Source organism: Prionailurus viverrinus, chromosome B4 (assembly GCF_022837055.1).
Source record: "Prionailurus viverrinus isolate Anna chromosome B4, UM_Priviv_1.0, whole genome shotgun sequence".
Taxonomy (NCBI): domain Eukaryota; kingdom Metazoa; phylum Chordata; class Mammalia; order Carnivora; family Felidae; genus Prionailurus; species Prionailurus viverrinus.
The window spans coordinates 61,702,670-61,721,313 of record NC_062567.1 but is presented as its reverse complement, the minus strand read 5'-3'; the positions used below and the strand labels follow the sequence as shown (position 1 = coordinate 61,721,313).

General features: G+C 38.2%; 1 protein-coding gene across 1 annotated transcript in view; it reads right to left on the bottom strand.

Annotated features, from left to right (window-relative positions):
• Positions 1-3,172: 3,172 nt before the first annotated feature.
• Positions 3,173-18,644, bottom strand: part of BICD1 (BICD cargo adaptor 1) — a 251,571-nt gene continuing 236,099 nt past the window's right edge. The window contains exons 10-11 of the mRNA XM_047866664.1: positions 9,232-9,307; positions 3,173-3,695 (exon numbers count right to left, since the gene is read on the bottom strand). Coding sequence (XP_047722620.1) covers positions 3,608-3,695; positions 9,232-9,307 — 164 coding nt within the window. The 3' untranslated portion in view covers positions 3,173-3,607. The remainder of the gene's footprint in view (positions 3,696-9,231; positions 9,308-18,644) is intronic.

The window sequence follows — 18,644 nt, the reverse complement described above, 5'->3', positions numbered from 1 at the left end:
GTAATACCAATGGTCTTGTTTTTTATCAGAGATCTTGGAAAAATTAAGATTGTTATCCTATTTTCAAGGGATAAAATATTTTATGATTAACCAGCATTACTTCAGAGTATTTTCAAGTTCAAAAGAAGCATAGGATTATGGAATCCCAGAATTATAATACGTTATCACAAAATACCTTGCCACCTATCAATCCTTACTAGAAAACCAATAGTATTTAATTTTTGAAAAACAAAAATTCCTTATGATTATCAGTTCCACTGATTTGTTTTCCACCGTTAAAAATCTCTTTCATAGAGGTAATATAAATCCTTCACACTAAAGACTTAGTTTTTCTTATTCCAGTCTTAATAATGATATCTATAACCGGTACTTCTCGTTTGTTACATTTTCTTGGCTTGAGGATCACTATTGTACCTCCTTTTCCTTAAGCTAAGTAAAAGTATCATCTTTCTAAATAGGTCTTTTCTTAATTATTTAATAACTTTTCGTTTTCTCAAAGTTCTTCAGATTCCTCTCATTGAAGCAGAATTGTATGTATGAGAGGGATCTGATGACATACAAGTTGACTGGAAAGATAAATCCAAAGGTCCTGTATACTCCTGGGCACTCAGGCCAAAGGCAATTTATTGTTCCTTTAAACTTAATTTTATTTTTTGGCTAAGAAAAAGCCTCAGTAGGAAAGCATCTCTGCATAATGACTTCTTTTTAGTATAGTAATTGTGCTTACTTGTAAAAAACTACTAGTTCCTTTGTTAACCGCTCTTGCCGGTTACCTTTCGTCTTTGCCCACTGTGTTTCCAATGATTAACCAATATTATTGTATTTCTGTAGTTGGTTTTCATTCGCCAAGTCTGTCTTCAGTCAGTCTCACTGAGGTTTGTTCTTTCTGATTTTCACTGATTCTTCAATTTTTCAATTTCTTTTTGAATTCTGATTTTTTTAAAGGTACTGATTTTTATCAATGCTACACATATTTAATTTTTAAATGCCTATAAATAAATATAGATATGGCTCGGTTTAAACTATACTAAATGATGCCACAGTGTAAATACATGGAATTCTCTCTTACCGGTTAGGGACTATTATCTAAGTTTGTGCTGAAAATTAGAAATTTATTTCCACGTTTCTATATCTTCTTGGCAAAGTTTGCTAAAATTAGCAACTTTATAGAATTGATACTTCAAAACAAGCATTTCCCACTCTATTAGGATAAAGAAGTGAAATAAAACCAGCATATAATAGACTTAATGATAAACTTGTATTGAAAGAAATAAATGTGTTGTCTATACCTTGGCTTTTCACCAGGTCATAACTACAGAGTAAAGGGGCACGAAAGCAATACTGCACTGTCAATAGGCAGTACTGCCCTGTACTCCACACAGACAATACTTACTGCTGAATCCCTGTACCACCAACAAAGTTGATGAGGCAATAGAGGAAGATGTTCTGAGGTACTTTTTAAAAAGGCGTATTTTCCCTCAGGCACAGTTTTTATTAAAAGTCAACTTAGCAGCCATGCCACTTCTCAGGTATGAAAACATAATGCTTGAAAGAGAAATAAAAAGAAGAAACAGAGAAAGAAAAAGTAGGAGGGGGTATGGGACAGTTTCTTTGAATTGAACTCCAACGAAATCCACACCGTCTCACTAATACTGGTACCAAGCAGATAAAACATTAACAAAATGAAGGAAATGATTAAGAACAGCAAGGCAATGCAGGTAGGAACGAGCAGAACATTTGGCTGCCACGATCAGGACTTTATGAAGGTTTGTTTTGTTTCTTGTTTCTGTTACTTTAACCTGAATCTTTACTTTGGTGAAGATTTCCAGTTACTCCAAGCTGCATAATAAATGACACTGTTGAAAATAGCACTCACATAAGGAACTCAAAACCTCTTGGTTGCTTTGGTAATAGTGACCACTACTTAATAGGTGTACGTACAACTGACGAGAGCTCCTGCACTGTGCTTTATGATTTACTGACTGGCTGCCATCTTTGATAGACCATCCACGAATGTGCTCCCTACCCCCACCCATGAAGCTGAGATCTCCACAACTAGATCTCCACTGCTAGAGCCCTGCATTGTTAACTGTCTTTTGTGTTAACAGTGAGGATTGTTTTTGTTTTGAAGAGAAGTCACAGATACAGTTACATGAAAAGGTCAAACCGTTATGGTTTTAAATAAGTTAAGGCTACCTGACTAGACAAGGAATCAGGGCTAGGAGCGATTGTGTGGGCAGCACTTGGTACTTAAGGAGCCCAAGAGTGTTAGACCTTTCAGCTCAATTAGCTGTTTTCCTTGTTCGTCAGATTATGTGCAAAAGAAATTTTGCTATGAAAATCCACTGCCTTAAATCAAGTCATAAAAGTTACCCAGCAGAATCTGTAAATGAACTAGGAACATGTATTATCTCAATATAATATAATGATTGTAGGCACCTGAGTGTTTGTCAAAAGTAGACAATGAGCTAAGGTTTATTTATTGTTTTTTGGCAAGGAAGATTCATTATGAAAAAAACCTAACAACAACAAAACATACACTTTTAATCAAAATTTGAACACTTTCTGGGTAAATTAATTAATCAAAGGCTAACTTACATCTATGTAGTATATGTTTTCCCAGTTTGATACCTTTTTTGCAGGAAAGACTCATGATTAGGGACCCTGAATTTGGGAAAGTAAAAAAAAAAATCTGGTCTTTAAATGAACACGCTTTTTTCCCCCTTAACGTTATTTAGCTTCCTTAACATTATCACACACACATACACACACACAAGAGAGCAGCACCAGTGATCTACTTGTCTGCAGTTTTAAAAAATTAAAGATGCTGTCAAAAGTTGAGTAAGTCAGTGAATCATAACATAGTCTTTCTTAGATTTACTTAATAAAATCAAGTAAAGAATTATAGTTAAAAAAAAAAACATCACCAGCAGTTAATGTAAATAAGCACATAAACAATATCAGTGTAGCAGCAAAATACAGTTATTGTTAACATTCCGATGCACCTCATTTATTATTTTGTGCAAGAAATATGACCATGGTCTGGTCAATTCCAGATTTCAAACTAAATTAAAACTCATACTTAATTGAGCAAATTATGTGTATTTAAAAATAAATGAATTAAGTTCACCTCTCACAGAAATGATTTTTATAGACATAAGTCATGTGGCAAATAAAGTATAAAATAAATATTGATGACAAAAAAATATGGGAATCGACTTCTATAGCTGAATTAGAAGTACAAGGAAAGATGATTTTACAATCTATGTATTTTACATTGTCTTAGGTCTTTCTTATGCTATCGAGGTAAAGCCAGCCATCTGAGATATACGGTTCCTGTTTCCTTTTATTTCTTGCTTTTAATTAACTATAGCCATTTGATTGTAGAGGTTTGTCTGTGACTTAGAGAAACCATCAAATGTTTCATCACACTGGAGTCTGTGCTTTGTGTTATTCTTCTTAACTTTCTTTCATCTTCCAAAATGACGAACACGAATCCAATCCTACCTCTCACACCCGAGAAGAAAACACCCGCGGGATCTTGGGCAGTATCCTGTGTGTGGTTACAAAGCATTCACCTCAGATATTCGTCCGTGGGAGATGGAGACTAGGGGTAAGGAGGCTTGGAGAGACAGTGGAGAGGGGCGCACTGCGGGCTGGAATGTGGCTGCTCGTCAGGGAGAGCTATGTCAGGACTGAAAATGAGAAACAAGCGTGTCAGCAAGAAACACACGTACAGGGGGCCAGGCACACTTGTAAGGGTTAAAGAGACACAATCTCTTCACAGAAAATTTTAAAACAGAAACAGAAACTCTGCACAATAAACGGTTTAAATCTAAAGCATGCTAAGACGACTGGAGTTTTTCAAAACAGTGCACAGAAAGAAAGAAAGAAAGAGACAGAGAGAGAGAGAGAGAGAGAGAGAAAGAAAGAGAGAAAGAGAGAAAGAAAGGAATTAAAAAGAAAAAGGAAAATGTGGTAAGGAAAGGACATATATAACTCTTCCCCCAATGTTGCTCTTTAATTTCTGCACACAGTCTCGTTTCCCTCAGGTCTTTGGGTTAGTTGCAAGATTTCTTCAAATCGGTTCTTTTTAAACTTTTATGTGCACACCAATCACCTGGGATCTTGGTAAAATGCCGATTCTGATTTGATAGCTCTGAGGGGGGACCTGAGAATCTTTATTTCTAACAAGCTCCAGGGGAATGCAGACAATGCTGGACCAAGCCTTTAGAGAACTCTTCAGTTCTCTGGTAGATCCAGATTCCATAGGATAAATCCTTTGTCTATTGAAGCCTAATTTGCTCTAAAGGTTGCCACTGCTTGCTTTAGTTTAGTGGTGTAAATCAGACGGGACAGTTTTAAAACTTCCTATTCGATGAGCATATAATACAGACTTCCAAACAACCACTTCGGAGAGCCTCCAGTTTAAATGAACACATAAATGTCCAGGCTCATCAATGTTTTGATGAATAATCTTGCAGGATAAGGGAGTGAAATCACTGAATTTTCTACGGTAAAACTATAAAACACATTGGAGTTCAGACCTTTTCAAAGGTAACTAATGGAGGGGAACACACACTCTGGGGATTTTTTTTTTAATAGAAAAAGATGGGCATTTTTCTAACACTCTGCTTTTTCCCTCATATATTATGAAATTCAGTACCATAGAATTCATTTCTGTCAGGAGTAATATTTGAGAAAACTATTCATGGCTTACCATGATTATGAGTATTAGTATTTATTTAATCATAGTTTTTAAAGCTAATATTATCATTGAATTCATTAAAAATTGCCATTAAAAATACTTTTTATCTTGGGGCAGCTGGGTGGCTCAATCAGTTAAGCATCTGACTTTGGCTCAGGTCATGACCTCACGGTTGGTGAGTCTGAGGTCCGCGTCCCGCTCTGTGCTGACAGGTGGGAGCCTGGAGCCTGCTTCAGATACTGCGTGTCCCTCTCTCTCTGCCCCTCCCCTCTTCGTGTTCTCTCTCTCTCGCTCAAAAATAAATAAACATTAAAAAAAACACTTTTTACCTTTGGTACTGAGATTATCCTTCAAGTATATCTCTTGAATTTTAATACAAAATTATAATTATGTAAAAACCGATCTGCTTGAGGTCATCTTTACCTCCCAAACTCTTTGAACTGCTATGAATTTAATTTCAGAGGAGAGGTGCTCTTCTGTATTGGTAAGAGCAACAAGCGATAACAATGATTTTTCCCAGCTATTTTTAAAATATGGTAGGTGAGCCTGGGAGAGCTGGAGCTTCAACACAAGCACTAAAAAAATATTGCATGGCAAGAGTCTACCTCCACCCTCCACACAGAGTCAGATGGCGGAGGAAACACAGCAGCAGACAGACTCTCCCACGGACCTAACAGGGCTTCTTTCTATTAAATCTGCATGATTAAGAACAAGTTTCTTCTGGGGGGAACGAAACATATTATTCAACATAAGTTGTGGCAAGCAGCATGGGGTAGTCACATTACACAAGACGGCTGTTTGAAGGCCCCATGTCGTTCCAATACTCTTCTTCATCAAAGAAGACAAGCATTTCTGCTTGACCAGCTGAAGGGTGTAGCAACAGCTTAACTCCAAGTTATGGTCCGCTTGGCCCAACACCATGACACTATGCTATTCATGATGATTTCAAAATTTGTTCATTATTTCAGATTTTTTACATAAAGTGAGGGATCATAAATACTTTATTTCTTTTTTATTATTTTTTTAATGTTTATTTGAGAGAGAGAGAGAGAGAGAGAGAGAGAGAGACAGAGCATGAGTAGGGGAGGAGCAGACAGAGACAGAGAGAGAGAGAGGGAGACACAGAATCTGAAACAGGTCCCAGGCTCTGAGCTCTTAACACAGAGCCCGATGCGGGGCTCAAACTCAGGAACAGTGAGATCATGACCTGAGCTGATGTCAGACACTCAACCGACTGAGCCACCCAGGCACCCCCATAAATACTTTATAATACACTATGGCTATTTTAAATTTCCATAAAGATGCAATCACACATTGGCTTACAGGTTAAGAAATTGTTTCTTAGATATAAATATTAGAGAAGTTCTAATTATTTAAGGCACAGAACGTATTCAGTTCTGATGACTAAACACCTTCAGGAACCCACCTGTTATTCAACCTTTACCATTTAAGAACCTACTTTTTGTAGGTAGATCATGTTGTAAACAGTTGGCTTAGGAAACTATTATTAAGATATAAAGATGGGTATTTCTTCAGAAAGTTTCTTTTTTTTTGTCCCAATAAGCAACTACTTGATAGAAGGGGAGAAGTGCTAAATAAGAAACATCTGCATATATTTAAATATTACATCCAACGCTGCAACACCTTGGGCACTCTGTCCATATTATAGTATCTATCATCTATAAACAATTGCAATAACTTAGCTCTATAATGGAATCAGTCTGTAGAAAGCACATATGAAAAATAGGAAAATGCTCATGTATTCAAAACTATATGCCCCAAAAGTTATTTGAACACCTATGTAAGCTGAAGGAAGTATAAGATAATTTTCATTGTGAGAAACAGAGATAGGGAACACTGATGTATGGTTACTCAACACTGTTAGCGTGTTTCATTTCTCATGTTTCTATGAAATGAACATTCCTTTTCCAGGCAGGGATAAAGCGTCAACATGGGTGATTTAAATGCTCTCTATGCTCATCACAGCAGAATTAAAATCGGTGAGCATCTCCGGGCAGCACATTGGTGTGTACTGTAGTGGTGGGACCATGGGTGCCAGACTCGTTGGGCTCAACTGCTTCCAGGATGGGTGACCCCAGAGAAGTCATGTGACCTCCTCCTCCTCCTCAGTGTCCTGGTTTAAAAATGGGTGGGGTAACTGTGCCTACCTTCGGGGGGTTGTAATGATTAAAAACCGTAAAGAACTGAACACATGTCAGGTACATGGTAAGAATTCAAACGTTGGCTGTTAACTTTTCTTGCCATAAAGAAGTGAAAAGAGCAGTGAGGGCATCAAATTCAAGCCATTTGGCAGCAGGTGTGGGTGGGAAGGAAGACGATCATAATCTCGGTGACTCTGAAAAGGACAGTCTTTTCAGGTCTGTATGTACTTTATCATTTCTCTGTGTGGACCACAATAAGGGACAGCGGAAGCTTGGACCATGCTGCATTCCCATGGGTAGAAACTGGAAACATCTGTAATTCATTAAGTTGCTTTTCTTTAAAGGAAATAATCCCTGTGAGGGTGTAGCAAACAACCTAAATTCTGTACACTCAGAAGATACGGAACTGGGGCAGGTAACCATTTAGTCAAACTGGTTCCTAAGAAAAAGAAAGGAAGGTGAAATAAAATTCAATGTAAAAAATTTCCCCACTAGCCTTTCCATTCCTTACCCATTTGAAACACTTAAAGAAGTAGACTTCTCCTACGTAGGAGATCAATCACTGGATTCTACTCCTGAAATCATTATTGTACTATATGCCAACTAACTTGGATGTAAATTAAAACAAATTTAAAAAAATAAATAAATAAGACATGGGCTTCCTCACACTTTCCACAAGCAAATTAGAGAAGTTATGAAAGAGACCACAGGCCTTTGCCTTGAGGAACAGTTAGGTACTGAGAATGGTTAGTAGTGGTAATAGATATCGAGAGCACACTGGGTGTGCATCAGGCCTGTGCCTCACAGAATCCCTCAAAACTATTCTCTTCCTTACTTTATAAGTGGAAACAAACAAACAAACAAAACAACAACAGACACACACAGAAGCTGAGCCAGCAAAAGCAACTTTCCACAATTACACAACTAGCAGGTGGTAGGGGTAGGACTTAAACTCAAACTATCTGCCTCCAGAGCTCATTCACTCATTCCTGTAATCAACAGGTGCTGAACATCGGTGGAGCGGTGGGGATGCCCGGTGGAGAATGGACTGCGGGTTAAGACCCCTTCAACACTCCACACACAGAGTCCCGCTAGGTTGGGTGTGAACATTTATAATTATATTCAATTACTTACACAATTAAAGTGACTCTACAGTTGGCTGCTGTAATAAAATGGCATTCATATGTTAGCAAAGAACATTTCTAAAGTAAAAATCCTGTTGCTGGAATCCTGTTGGCAGACTAGACATCAATCAGGAGATACTGGCTTGGGGCCTATTTAATCATGCACCGTTTCCTGCTAACTCCCCGTCTCACTTCCACAGTTGGCTGGACAACCACGTGGAGACCAAGTCACATGGGGGCTTTGGCTGCCACTGTATTTCTGGGGAGCACTTATGGCTCCCCAGTCCTCCTGGCTCTAACCCATGGCCACGGGCAGCCAGCTACTGATATCTAGTTCTGACATATGTAGAAATACAATTAGACCCGCCCCTGCTCAAAACCAGCCTTGCCCTGGTAGAAGAGCAAAGCACAAATTAAAATCTGGAAAGAACAATAAGTAGACTATACAAGCGGCACCAGACTATAAAAACTTGGCACCATCAGAGGCCAAGTAACTGGAGATGAAGTATTCCACAAGAATGTGAGGTCCTGAGGGGGGCGCTCTGATGCTGAGTGGGAGTGCAGCCACATGGAGGTAAATTCATGATGGATTTGTAAAGCTTTCATTGGAACACAAGTCATCAGCAAACTCTCCAACTTAGTGTCCAGGGAATATGTAAAGCTGTCTTTAAAATTCTTCAGTTAATCTCACATAAAGGGCACTATCACTGCAAATATTCGTTTTAAATGCCAATTATAAGTTATTCTCCAGCTTTCAAATTCAGTTTTAATGAGGATGGTGGGTGGAGAAAAAAGAGAAACATTTTCATAAAGTTATCTTGCCACAGACATGAGATATGCTTTCTATTCTTCTTGCTTTTTTTTGCCTGAGAACTATATTCTAAGGACAGAAGACAAGCAAAAGAAAAAGTAGGGCAAGCATCCTAACAATTCCAGGTTTTATATTTGGGAAGGTAATGAACCACTGGACTAATTCAACTATTTACTCACACAAGGGAGCTGAAGGCAGCCCTTAGTCTACCCACTGGCAGCCAGTAAAATCAACTCTAGCTCTCTTGTATTTCCATCGGGTACACGTGGACTTCAGGTATCCAGTGTATGTTAGCGTAGCCCATATTTGAGATACAATGTAGCAAATATAATCATGGATAGGAAGTTATGGTGTTAGAAAGGAGAGCTTGGGATCCATGGATCTGACATGCAGCTGGGTGAGAAGAGAAATGACATCCAAATTTACCTGACAGTTGGGCAGTCTTGCCTCCCGGCTAGTTGTGAGCACTGTGGCGGTACGGAGGCAGCAGGCTGCTGACAATCTACAAGAAACTGATAAATTAGACATGTATACAAAGAGATGACGGAGCATTGTGTTAGTAACAGTAACTAAAGCAGTTGCCTGAGAGATTTAGTGAGGAATGTGCATTCTCATTGAAACATCTGGATTAAGCTTTGTTCCCCCCTGAATGATGCCAATAGAAAAGACGTTTTTCTTATTTAAATACAGTATTAAAAAATTAGGGACACAAAATTAGTAGTGAGATTTCTCAAGTACTTTTGAACATATGTGGCCATTCATATTTGGTATCTGGATACATCTAAAAATAAGGGACCTATTAATATAATTAAAGATCTTCAAGTTCTGAACTTGATGGTAGTTACATGTTTTCCACCTAGGTCTGCTTTTCCAAAATGGGATACATTCAGATAACTGCCTTTATTGTCAGAACACATGGGCATATTGTCAATCCCATAGGCACACTGAGAAAAAGCATGCAATACAATATTTTCCATGATTAAGAAGATATCAGAGAAAGGAGTCATCTTTACAGTTTTCTGATAATGTTATTAATCAAAAGCAAGAACTGCTAGCAGAAATATTAGAATGTTCATTACAATAGCTAATTGTTAGTAACTTGGACTGATAAAGATAACATGAATGGGAGAATCACTTTTGTTATATTTTTGCCATTTTAAAGTCACATAATATTACTCACACTAGGTTGGCAAAATGCTAGTTAGTGAACTCCATGTGTTAGCTGATCAGTTATGTTAATCATCTACTCCCAAGAAAGACCGTGTACTGGGTGTTCTAAAATAATCAAAGAATAGTCTGTTCATTAGCACCAGACTGTCACCTGAGAAGCTAGTTAGAAATGCATGTGTCATATTTCTGCAAAAAGATTTTGCAGAAAAGTCAAAATTGGAGTTAGACTTGAAAATTCAATTATTCTCAAATAATTGCAGCATGTCCTTTTGCTAACTGCTTAGACCATGGATTTGCTTAGCAAACCTCTTTCCTTATATGTTATAAAGATAACATTTAAGCCAAATTATAAAATCATGATTTATAGCCTTGAATTTTTGAGGCTTCACTGAAATTTCCATTCACAGGCTTGTGTCTAAGTATCACTTGTTCTAAAGCCAGTATATTCTCAATACAGCAAAACCTGCTTATATAATTCCAGAATACCAAAATTTGTGAAAACTGCTGATGCTTTTGCTTACAACACTGAAACCACACTAAAGCTGTCTGTGATGCTAAGTAGACAGGCCTGATTTGAGTTCATTCAAGGGAACATCATTACTGAAGGGAGCCTTTCATAGGTGGTCTTTGTTGCAGAATAGCTTATTAATTATTGCTTACTATTAAGAATGAGATATGATTCTCACTGAGTAGCTTGTGTTCAGATTATCATAGTTAGTAAAAGTCTTTCAAATGTAACAAATATTTCCATTTTCTCCACTTTGGAGAATTATTTTTTCTTTCCTTTAACTTTGTCTTCTCATTTTGCAGCTTGATTAACTCAATGATTCCCTTTTGTAGAAACTCAGAGTCTTAAAGGATGATTTCCTTCATGCTCCTTTTATCTTTTCCAACGGCTTTCTGATCTAAGTGATAATTTAGGGATGTCTTGGGCTAATTCAGATAATGATTTTGATACGATCAGCAGTTTTGTTTAAGTTAACCAGGAGAATGCTGCCCTCCTATGGTGTACTTGGGTAAATACAATGGATTGAAATGAAAGTGAACACTGGGAAAACCACTCTGGAATGTGGCCTTATGTCTTCCATTTCCAGGGAGGTAAAGCTCTTCTTTTAAAAAAAATTGGCCTCTGTGGAATGACAAGCCTTAGAATTAATTTTGAGGGTTTACATGGTCTAAATTTTTTCCTATTTCTCCCTTACAATAGAAATATTTTTTGCTAAGGTAGTTACAAATTATTATTCATTCAAAATATGCTCTGTGATAAAATTTAGCAAGCAGATGAGCAGGACCACAGTGTATTCCCTTAATGAATTGTTTAATAAGTGGTGGATATTCCTTACACTTATAGTGAGTATCAGTTTTTTCTACTTTAGTAGCAACATCACCTCTGGGCTCATTATCATTACTACTTTGCACTTGTTATTTATAAGTAGTTAGCAAGTGTTGTCCTTAAAGGTTAAAAAGCAAATTCCACAAATAATATGGTGATAGATGGAAAAATAAAATTTGAAAAACAGCCATATTGCTCTGACTTGCCTTCTAAAACTTTCTTCTCAGGACACCTGGGTGGTTCAGTCGGTTGAGCGTCTGACTTCAGCTCAGGTCATGATCTCATGGCTCATGGGTTCGAGCCCCACATTGGGCTCTGTGCTGACAGCTCAGAACCCAGAGCCTGCTTCCAATTCTGCCTCTGTCTCTCTCTGCCCCTCCCCCACTTGTGCACTGTTTCTTTCTCTCTCTTTCTCAAATATAAATAAGCATTAAAAAAAATTTTTTTAAACTCTCTTATTGGGTTGACAGCCTTCCAGTTACATATACATCTAGCCCAGCTGAACAGTGGGATGTGTACTAGCATGTACTTTGTAAAATGAAGTGGGTGGGTTGGGGATTGGGAAAATCCCTTTACTTTTGAGGGCATAAAAGATGACAATTATGTGACTCATGCAGGATATATTAAAGCACTCCAGGAGTCACGACTGTCACCTGAGCTCATCACAACCATTCAACAATCAAGTTACTAAACTCTGAGTATGTGTTCAAATCTGTTAGGCACTGGGGACAAAAGGAAAACAGAGAAGATATGGTCCCTGGCCAATTAGGTAAAACAAGCATATTCAACCAGCAATTACAGTAAGTGTCATGATGCCGGGGGTGATGGTGATGGTGATGATGATGATGGTGATGATGATAACCACCCAGCACTTATTCAATGCTTACCATGTGCCAGGCACTGGGTAGGCACTTAACATGCATGCTCTCCTGTAATCCTGTTTTATTAATCACAGTTGATGGATGAGGAAAGGAGGACTTAGGTTAAGTAACTAGCCAAAGTCCACCAAGAGGTGGAGCTGGATTTGAATCCAGGATTGTATAAGCCAAAGGCTGAATTGCATTTGCACACAAATCAGTGCATTGCTTTCCAGGATAGGAAAATGTAGGAATCTCAGAGCAGAAATACTTAACTGAGTCTAAATGGCCAGAAAATGCTTCCTGGAGGTTGTAACATCTAGGCTGATGCCTAAAATGATGAGTTAGCCAAAGAACTTCTTAGCAACTATAAATGGCTTATGGTCTCTACTAATAGTAATAAAATCTTTTATCACAAAATTAAAGTATTTGAAATGTTCAGAACTGAACTAGATAACACTGTATGTTCATAAGGTCACAGGCCTGAGACACGTCATAGCGTATTCAAGAGATTGTTAGTACCTCAAGGGCAGATGAATAAGGGATATTATAGCTTAAAGCATTGACAGGTCTATACTGGTATACACATAAAGACTACACTTGTATGACATTCCTCCATAAACAAAACCGACTAGAAAGGAAGTTAAAAAAAAAAAAGGAAGGAGAAAGAAGAAAGGAAATTATTCGCTGAATCAACGTGATGTAATTTCTCTTAGGAACTTTATATTAGTTATCTGTTTTAAGTCTTAGCAACACTCTGGAGGTATTATTTTCACTATTCCTACCATAAGAAAATAAGTATTTTTGATATATGGGAACGATATCAGAATCTCATATACCCTGAGGCTTTTTTCCTTTAACATTTTTCATGCACTAGCAACAAATACAGAACTGACATCATAGTAGGTGTTCCACAAACATTCACTGATTAAATTAATACACGATCACCATATATATTAACTTGCTCACCGTCACACAGGTAGAAAGTGGCAGAGCAAGTATTTAAAACAGGCAGACTTCTCTGATGCTGAGGCCTCTAGAAAATATGGGGGTCATAGAGTCAAAGAAACATAAATAAGAACTTCACCAGGGACACCTGGATGGCTCAGTCGGTTAAGCGGCCGACTTTGGCTCAGGTCCCGGTCTCTCGGTTTGTGAGTTCGAGCCCCTTGTTAGGCTCTGTGCTGACAGCTTGGAGCCTGGAGCCTGCTTCAGATCCTGTGTCTCCTTCTCTCTCTGCCCCTCCCTCACTCATGCTCTGTCTCTCTCTCTCCCTCTCTCTCTCTCTCCCTCTGTCTCTCAAAGATAAATTCACATTAAAAAAAAGTTAAAAAAAATAAGAACTTCACCAGATAGTTGACATAGTAATTTGAAGGCAACCAATTCCCTCAAAACACAAAGCAAGATCAAGGGTGCAAGAATGGAGATAATATGCAATTTCTGTAAATTAACGATTAGGGAGAGAAAGTCTGGTTATAGGGTTTTCCCCTCTGGCTTCTATTACTTTTAAATTTCCTAATGCAACTTAGAAATATGAACCAATTTTTTAAAAAGTCAATGCCTTAGAAAGTCCCATGAGCCTTCTGGTGGCTGTTTGGGGAGGGAGGGAGAGCCTCATGTGGAAGGAGGCAGGGACCGCCTCTGTGTTTTGGCTCCACACTGGGCTCAGCAGGCAGTGGTGAGAGGATGAGGACCCTGCGGCTGCAGGGACAGCTTCCTTGGTGCCATATGCTCTGCGGGAAGCGTAGCAGCAGCTCTTTGTGGCAAATGGTCCCCTACAGAGTGGCCAGCCTTCCCCACCCCTGGGGTTCCAGACCTGAGAACTGACGCATCCCTATGGTTTCATGAGCTCTTATTTTCCATACCACATCTCCTTCCCTCATGACCACAGACTCTGCCAGGCGCTACACATCTTCCTATGAAAATTCCCTGTCCCCTGAGGTTTCCTCGGGCCAAATAATGCAAATTCCTCTTCACAGGACCCAATTTCAACTTCCCTCACTCGCCTCCTTGCTCTCTGACCATGTTCCAGTTTGTGCAACAATCTTCTAAAAGTGAGGTGTTCAGAAAGGAAATCATGTGGGATAAGATGTGATTGGTGGGGTGGGCTGGCAGTCTTGCCTCATTTGAGATACCCTGATTCTATCCAAAGAGCAGAAGCCTGCATGGATTTTTTTTTTTTTTCCGGCAGATGTGTCACACTGTTTCATACGAGCTCACTTTGCCTACAGAGGGTGCCATCCAGTTATGCTTCCTCCAACTTGTACTTGGGGTGTCTGGAATCCCAATGCGATATTTCATGTGCTTTTTAAAAAAGTTTTATTTAAGTGATTTCTACATGGGGCTTGAACTCATGACCCTGAGATGAAGAGTTGCACGCTCCTCCGACTGAGCCGGCCAAGTGCCCTTCACATACTTTTAATTTTATGTTTATCTCCAGTAAGTCTCACCTTTTCCTACCTGATGCATCTTTTAGATCCTATTCTGTCCATCTAGTACAGTAACGTCCTCTCCCTGTTATTTCTCCCTCAAATTAGAAAATGTGATAATCATGACCTTGATATCTTCATCTTTATCTAAGATTAGTAACCAATAATGGGGTCAGGCTAAGTAGAGACCTTATGTCATGAGTACCAATCTATGAATTTGGGCCATTTGAAGATGTCTTTCAACCAGTTATGGACCTAAACAATTACATCATCTAGAATTTTTCTATCCTAAAAAACATTATAAAATACCTGGTCAGTTGTTTGCCAAAATTCAGGTATATTATATTACCACTCTTCCTGATCTTACAAGATAGAGAATGAAAATAAGTCTAGCATAAGTCATTCTTGATGAACTCATGCTGGCTGTTAGTGATCCCTATTCTATACTGAGCATATGAAACCCATCAGCTTCCAGAAATTTCCCTAGAATCAGCCTCAAGGTTGTTGGTCTACAGATCAGAGAAATATATTTCTTTTCCATTATATAAAAATTCTATTTCCACATTTCTTTCTCTGACTCATCTAGGAACTCACCTTCTCACTTCCATATTCTCCCTGAGCACATTTTCCTCATCTTTCATAAGGCCATGATATTTTTAGCATCTTTCCTTCAACAAGAAAAGTGGGAAGGAATAGTATGTGTGCTTTCCTTTTTTTCCCCCTTCTCATTTACAAATGGCAACTCACATACTTCAAAAATGGCAGGGAAAATGAAAATCACGATACAAATGCAAACATGCCTCTTGGTGAGACAGTTAATCACTTTGTCTACTTGATGTACTATTTCCAAGACTGTTAAAGAAAGATGGGCTCAGTAATTAAATTTACCCACTTAAACAACTGCTGTCATAAATAATGATATTACTGTTATTTTCAAATGGATATCACTTTGGAACAAAAATCTTACCTACTTGGAGTAAATGGTCAATATTCATTAAGGACCTTTCAATGAGGACAGATGATTAACAGTAGAAAAAAAATGTTTAACGATGAAAGTTATTAAACAGAAGGTCAACAGAGATAGTTATAGATTGTCCTAAAATAGCTCCTTAGTTAATGATCCAAACGTAGAGACATCCTCTTTTGTGCCCTTATGAGAGATGAAAGGATATCCCTCGTTCTTCTTTCCACACACCTGGCCATCTACTTCCAAACTAGTCACTAATTGGGATTTGGGCCATGACAGAAAAGGAAGAGCAGGCAGAAGGAATGCAGAAGGAAGAGGAAAGGATGAGAAATAATGGTAACATGGAACATTCAGTAAGTGCTGTATATTTGCAGACATTAGGCTAAGCATTTTGCATGCAACAGTTCTTTAATCCCTAAAAAAACTTAAAACAGATAGGATTTATTTTTATTTTGCAAACAAGAACCTGAGGCCAAGGTTAAGGAGTTTGTGCATGGGTACCTTCCGTAAGATTTTTATAGTGATTTTTATAAAGCTTTTTTGGGCTCACAAAACTCAGTTGAGTTTGGTTGTCATGATCCTCATTTTAGATATCAGGACACTGAGGATCAGAAAGGTTCAAGTGATGTGCTTTGCACGCTTGCAGAGGGAAGCACAGTGAGAACACAAGCCCAGTGGAATGCCCCATGGATCTGTAATGGACTAAATTTTGTCACCCCAAATTCTTATGTTGGAAGCCCTACCACTACCTCAGAATGTAACTACTCTATATTTGGAAACAGGATCTTTAAAGAGGTCATTAAGTGAAAATGCTGCTGTGTTAGGGTCAGCTCTAATCCAATCTGATTGATGGCCTTATGAAGAGCAGGGATTGGGAGACAGAGAACACAGAGACACCAGGGATGGGCTCACACAGGCCATGTGAAGAGAAGGTGGCCATCTACATGCCAGGGGGAGAGGCCTCCAGAGAAACAAATCCTGCCCAACCTTGATCTTGGCCTTCTAGCTTCCAGAACGATGAATAAATAAATGTATATTGTGTAAGCCCCTCAGTCTATGGTCTTTTGTTATGGTAGTCCTAGCAAACTAATATGGAGCCTCTGTAGTTGCTCCAAAGTGGAAGCAGTTAGCACCCCCACTCTTCTCTCTTACTCTGTCACCAGTACTTCTCTAGTCTAAGTAAACCGAGAACTTAAACTTTTCCAAACTCTAAACAGTCTAAGAGTTGGGACAAATAAATAAGGTTTAATTCAAGGAAACTCAGGGAAAAAGACATATACAAAAGGCCAGAAGCACAAATTCTAAATGAACATCTGTACTCGAATTTCTGCAGACTTTCTTCTTAGCAAAAAAGCATTTTAAATGCCAAAGTGGTCAAATCAGTGGTATTGGCGAAAACTAAACCGATGACAGAATATGATATCTGAGTATTTTCTAGAAAACAAGTTTCTAGAAAAAATGTATAATTATTAAAGAAAAGCCTCCCAAACACAGGAATTCTGGATATTTGCAGATAACAGCACAAAGATGCTCCTCATGATTAGTTACTGTCATACTTATGCCTACAGCCAGGTCTTAAGTGAGGGCTTTACACAACAATCCTTGGGGATGGATAATGGGTAAATCATGATAATTTTCTTCCATCTGCCAATGATACTTCTGCAGCAATTCTGTGGTCTCCTTGCCTTCCTCTTCATTCTCCATTCTCTCTCCCCTGTGCTCCTCAACTTTCCTCCATTTCTGCATGAGATTTAAAGTCCATCAGAGAGACCTTTGTGGTTAGATCCTACTCCACCAAACAGTAGCTGAGGGACACTGAAGAAGTGACTTAACTGTTCTGAGCTTCAGTTTCTCTGTTAAGTGAGGACATTAAATACAACTTTGCAGACCAGGTGAAAGAATGTCTGTGAAAGCATACAGCCCAGGTCTATGGACAGGAATTGGCCATTGATTACACATGAGGAACACCATGGGGAGAAGTCAAGGTGACCTTGAGGTTTTCAGCTTGAAGTAACTAAGTAAATGCCTTTGACAACAGTAAAATTTAAAAAGCCAAGATAGACCATATGATGAAATCATCTTGACAATGATTCTTTTGGTTTGTTTTTTTTTTTTTGCCCCTATCATTACATTCATCTGAAATGCTCTTCTCTTGGACCATTCAGAAATAACAAGTTTTGTTTTTATTCCTGACCACCCAGAGGGAAGCATTTGCTTCCCCTAAACTCCTTTTGTATACAGCTTTGACCACTGCTGTCCTTGAAGTATGTCTAATCTCCTTGGCCACTCTACGTGGTTCAGAGAGAGAGAACCCTGTCTTATCATTCTTATAATTCTTCGTTTCCCCACAATAGTTTGCTTGGGGATGCATGTGGTGAAAAAATCCTTGTTAATATACTGATTTCATCTTCCCTAAAGGATTCTTGGATTTGTTTCTTTATTAGTACTTCATTAATGCATTGTCTGATGGATCCACTTGAAGAGGGGAGAGTTTATAATTAGGCATTCCTGTCATCATCTTTCTAATGAAAGAATTAAGAAGGAGGAAATACTATCTGATAGAGGTTTTAGAGCTAATTTAGTGATATTGGGTGATTAATTATTGTCCTTTGATAATTGTAAAACTCGGATGTATAAATCTTGAAAATAATTTTTAAGTGCCATTATTTAAAGTGTGCCAAATAACATCAATACTAAATTATTCCTCACTAAATCTACAAAATGATTAATAGTGTGTTAGTGAATTAACAGAAAAGTTCATGGAAAGAAGCATCAAAATACATTCTCCTAATAGTAACGGCTTGAACGCTTAAATGGTCCTATGGATGCCTATACACATAAACTGAAAAAAACAGACATACAGAATATTTAGGGAAAAAAAAGAAATATTTAAAGTAGAAACATTATATAAAGAAAAATAATAAGGAGAGCATGAAATAGAAACATTGACATAAATATAAACAGTAATTAAGAAAAGTTGAAATATTTGTAAAAGTCTAATGATGAACTTAAAGGTACATTGACACTAATAAAAATGGATAGCTGTGAATCAACTTTTAGCATTTTATAATCAAACACATAGA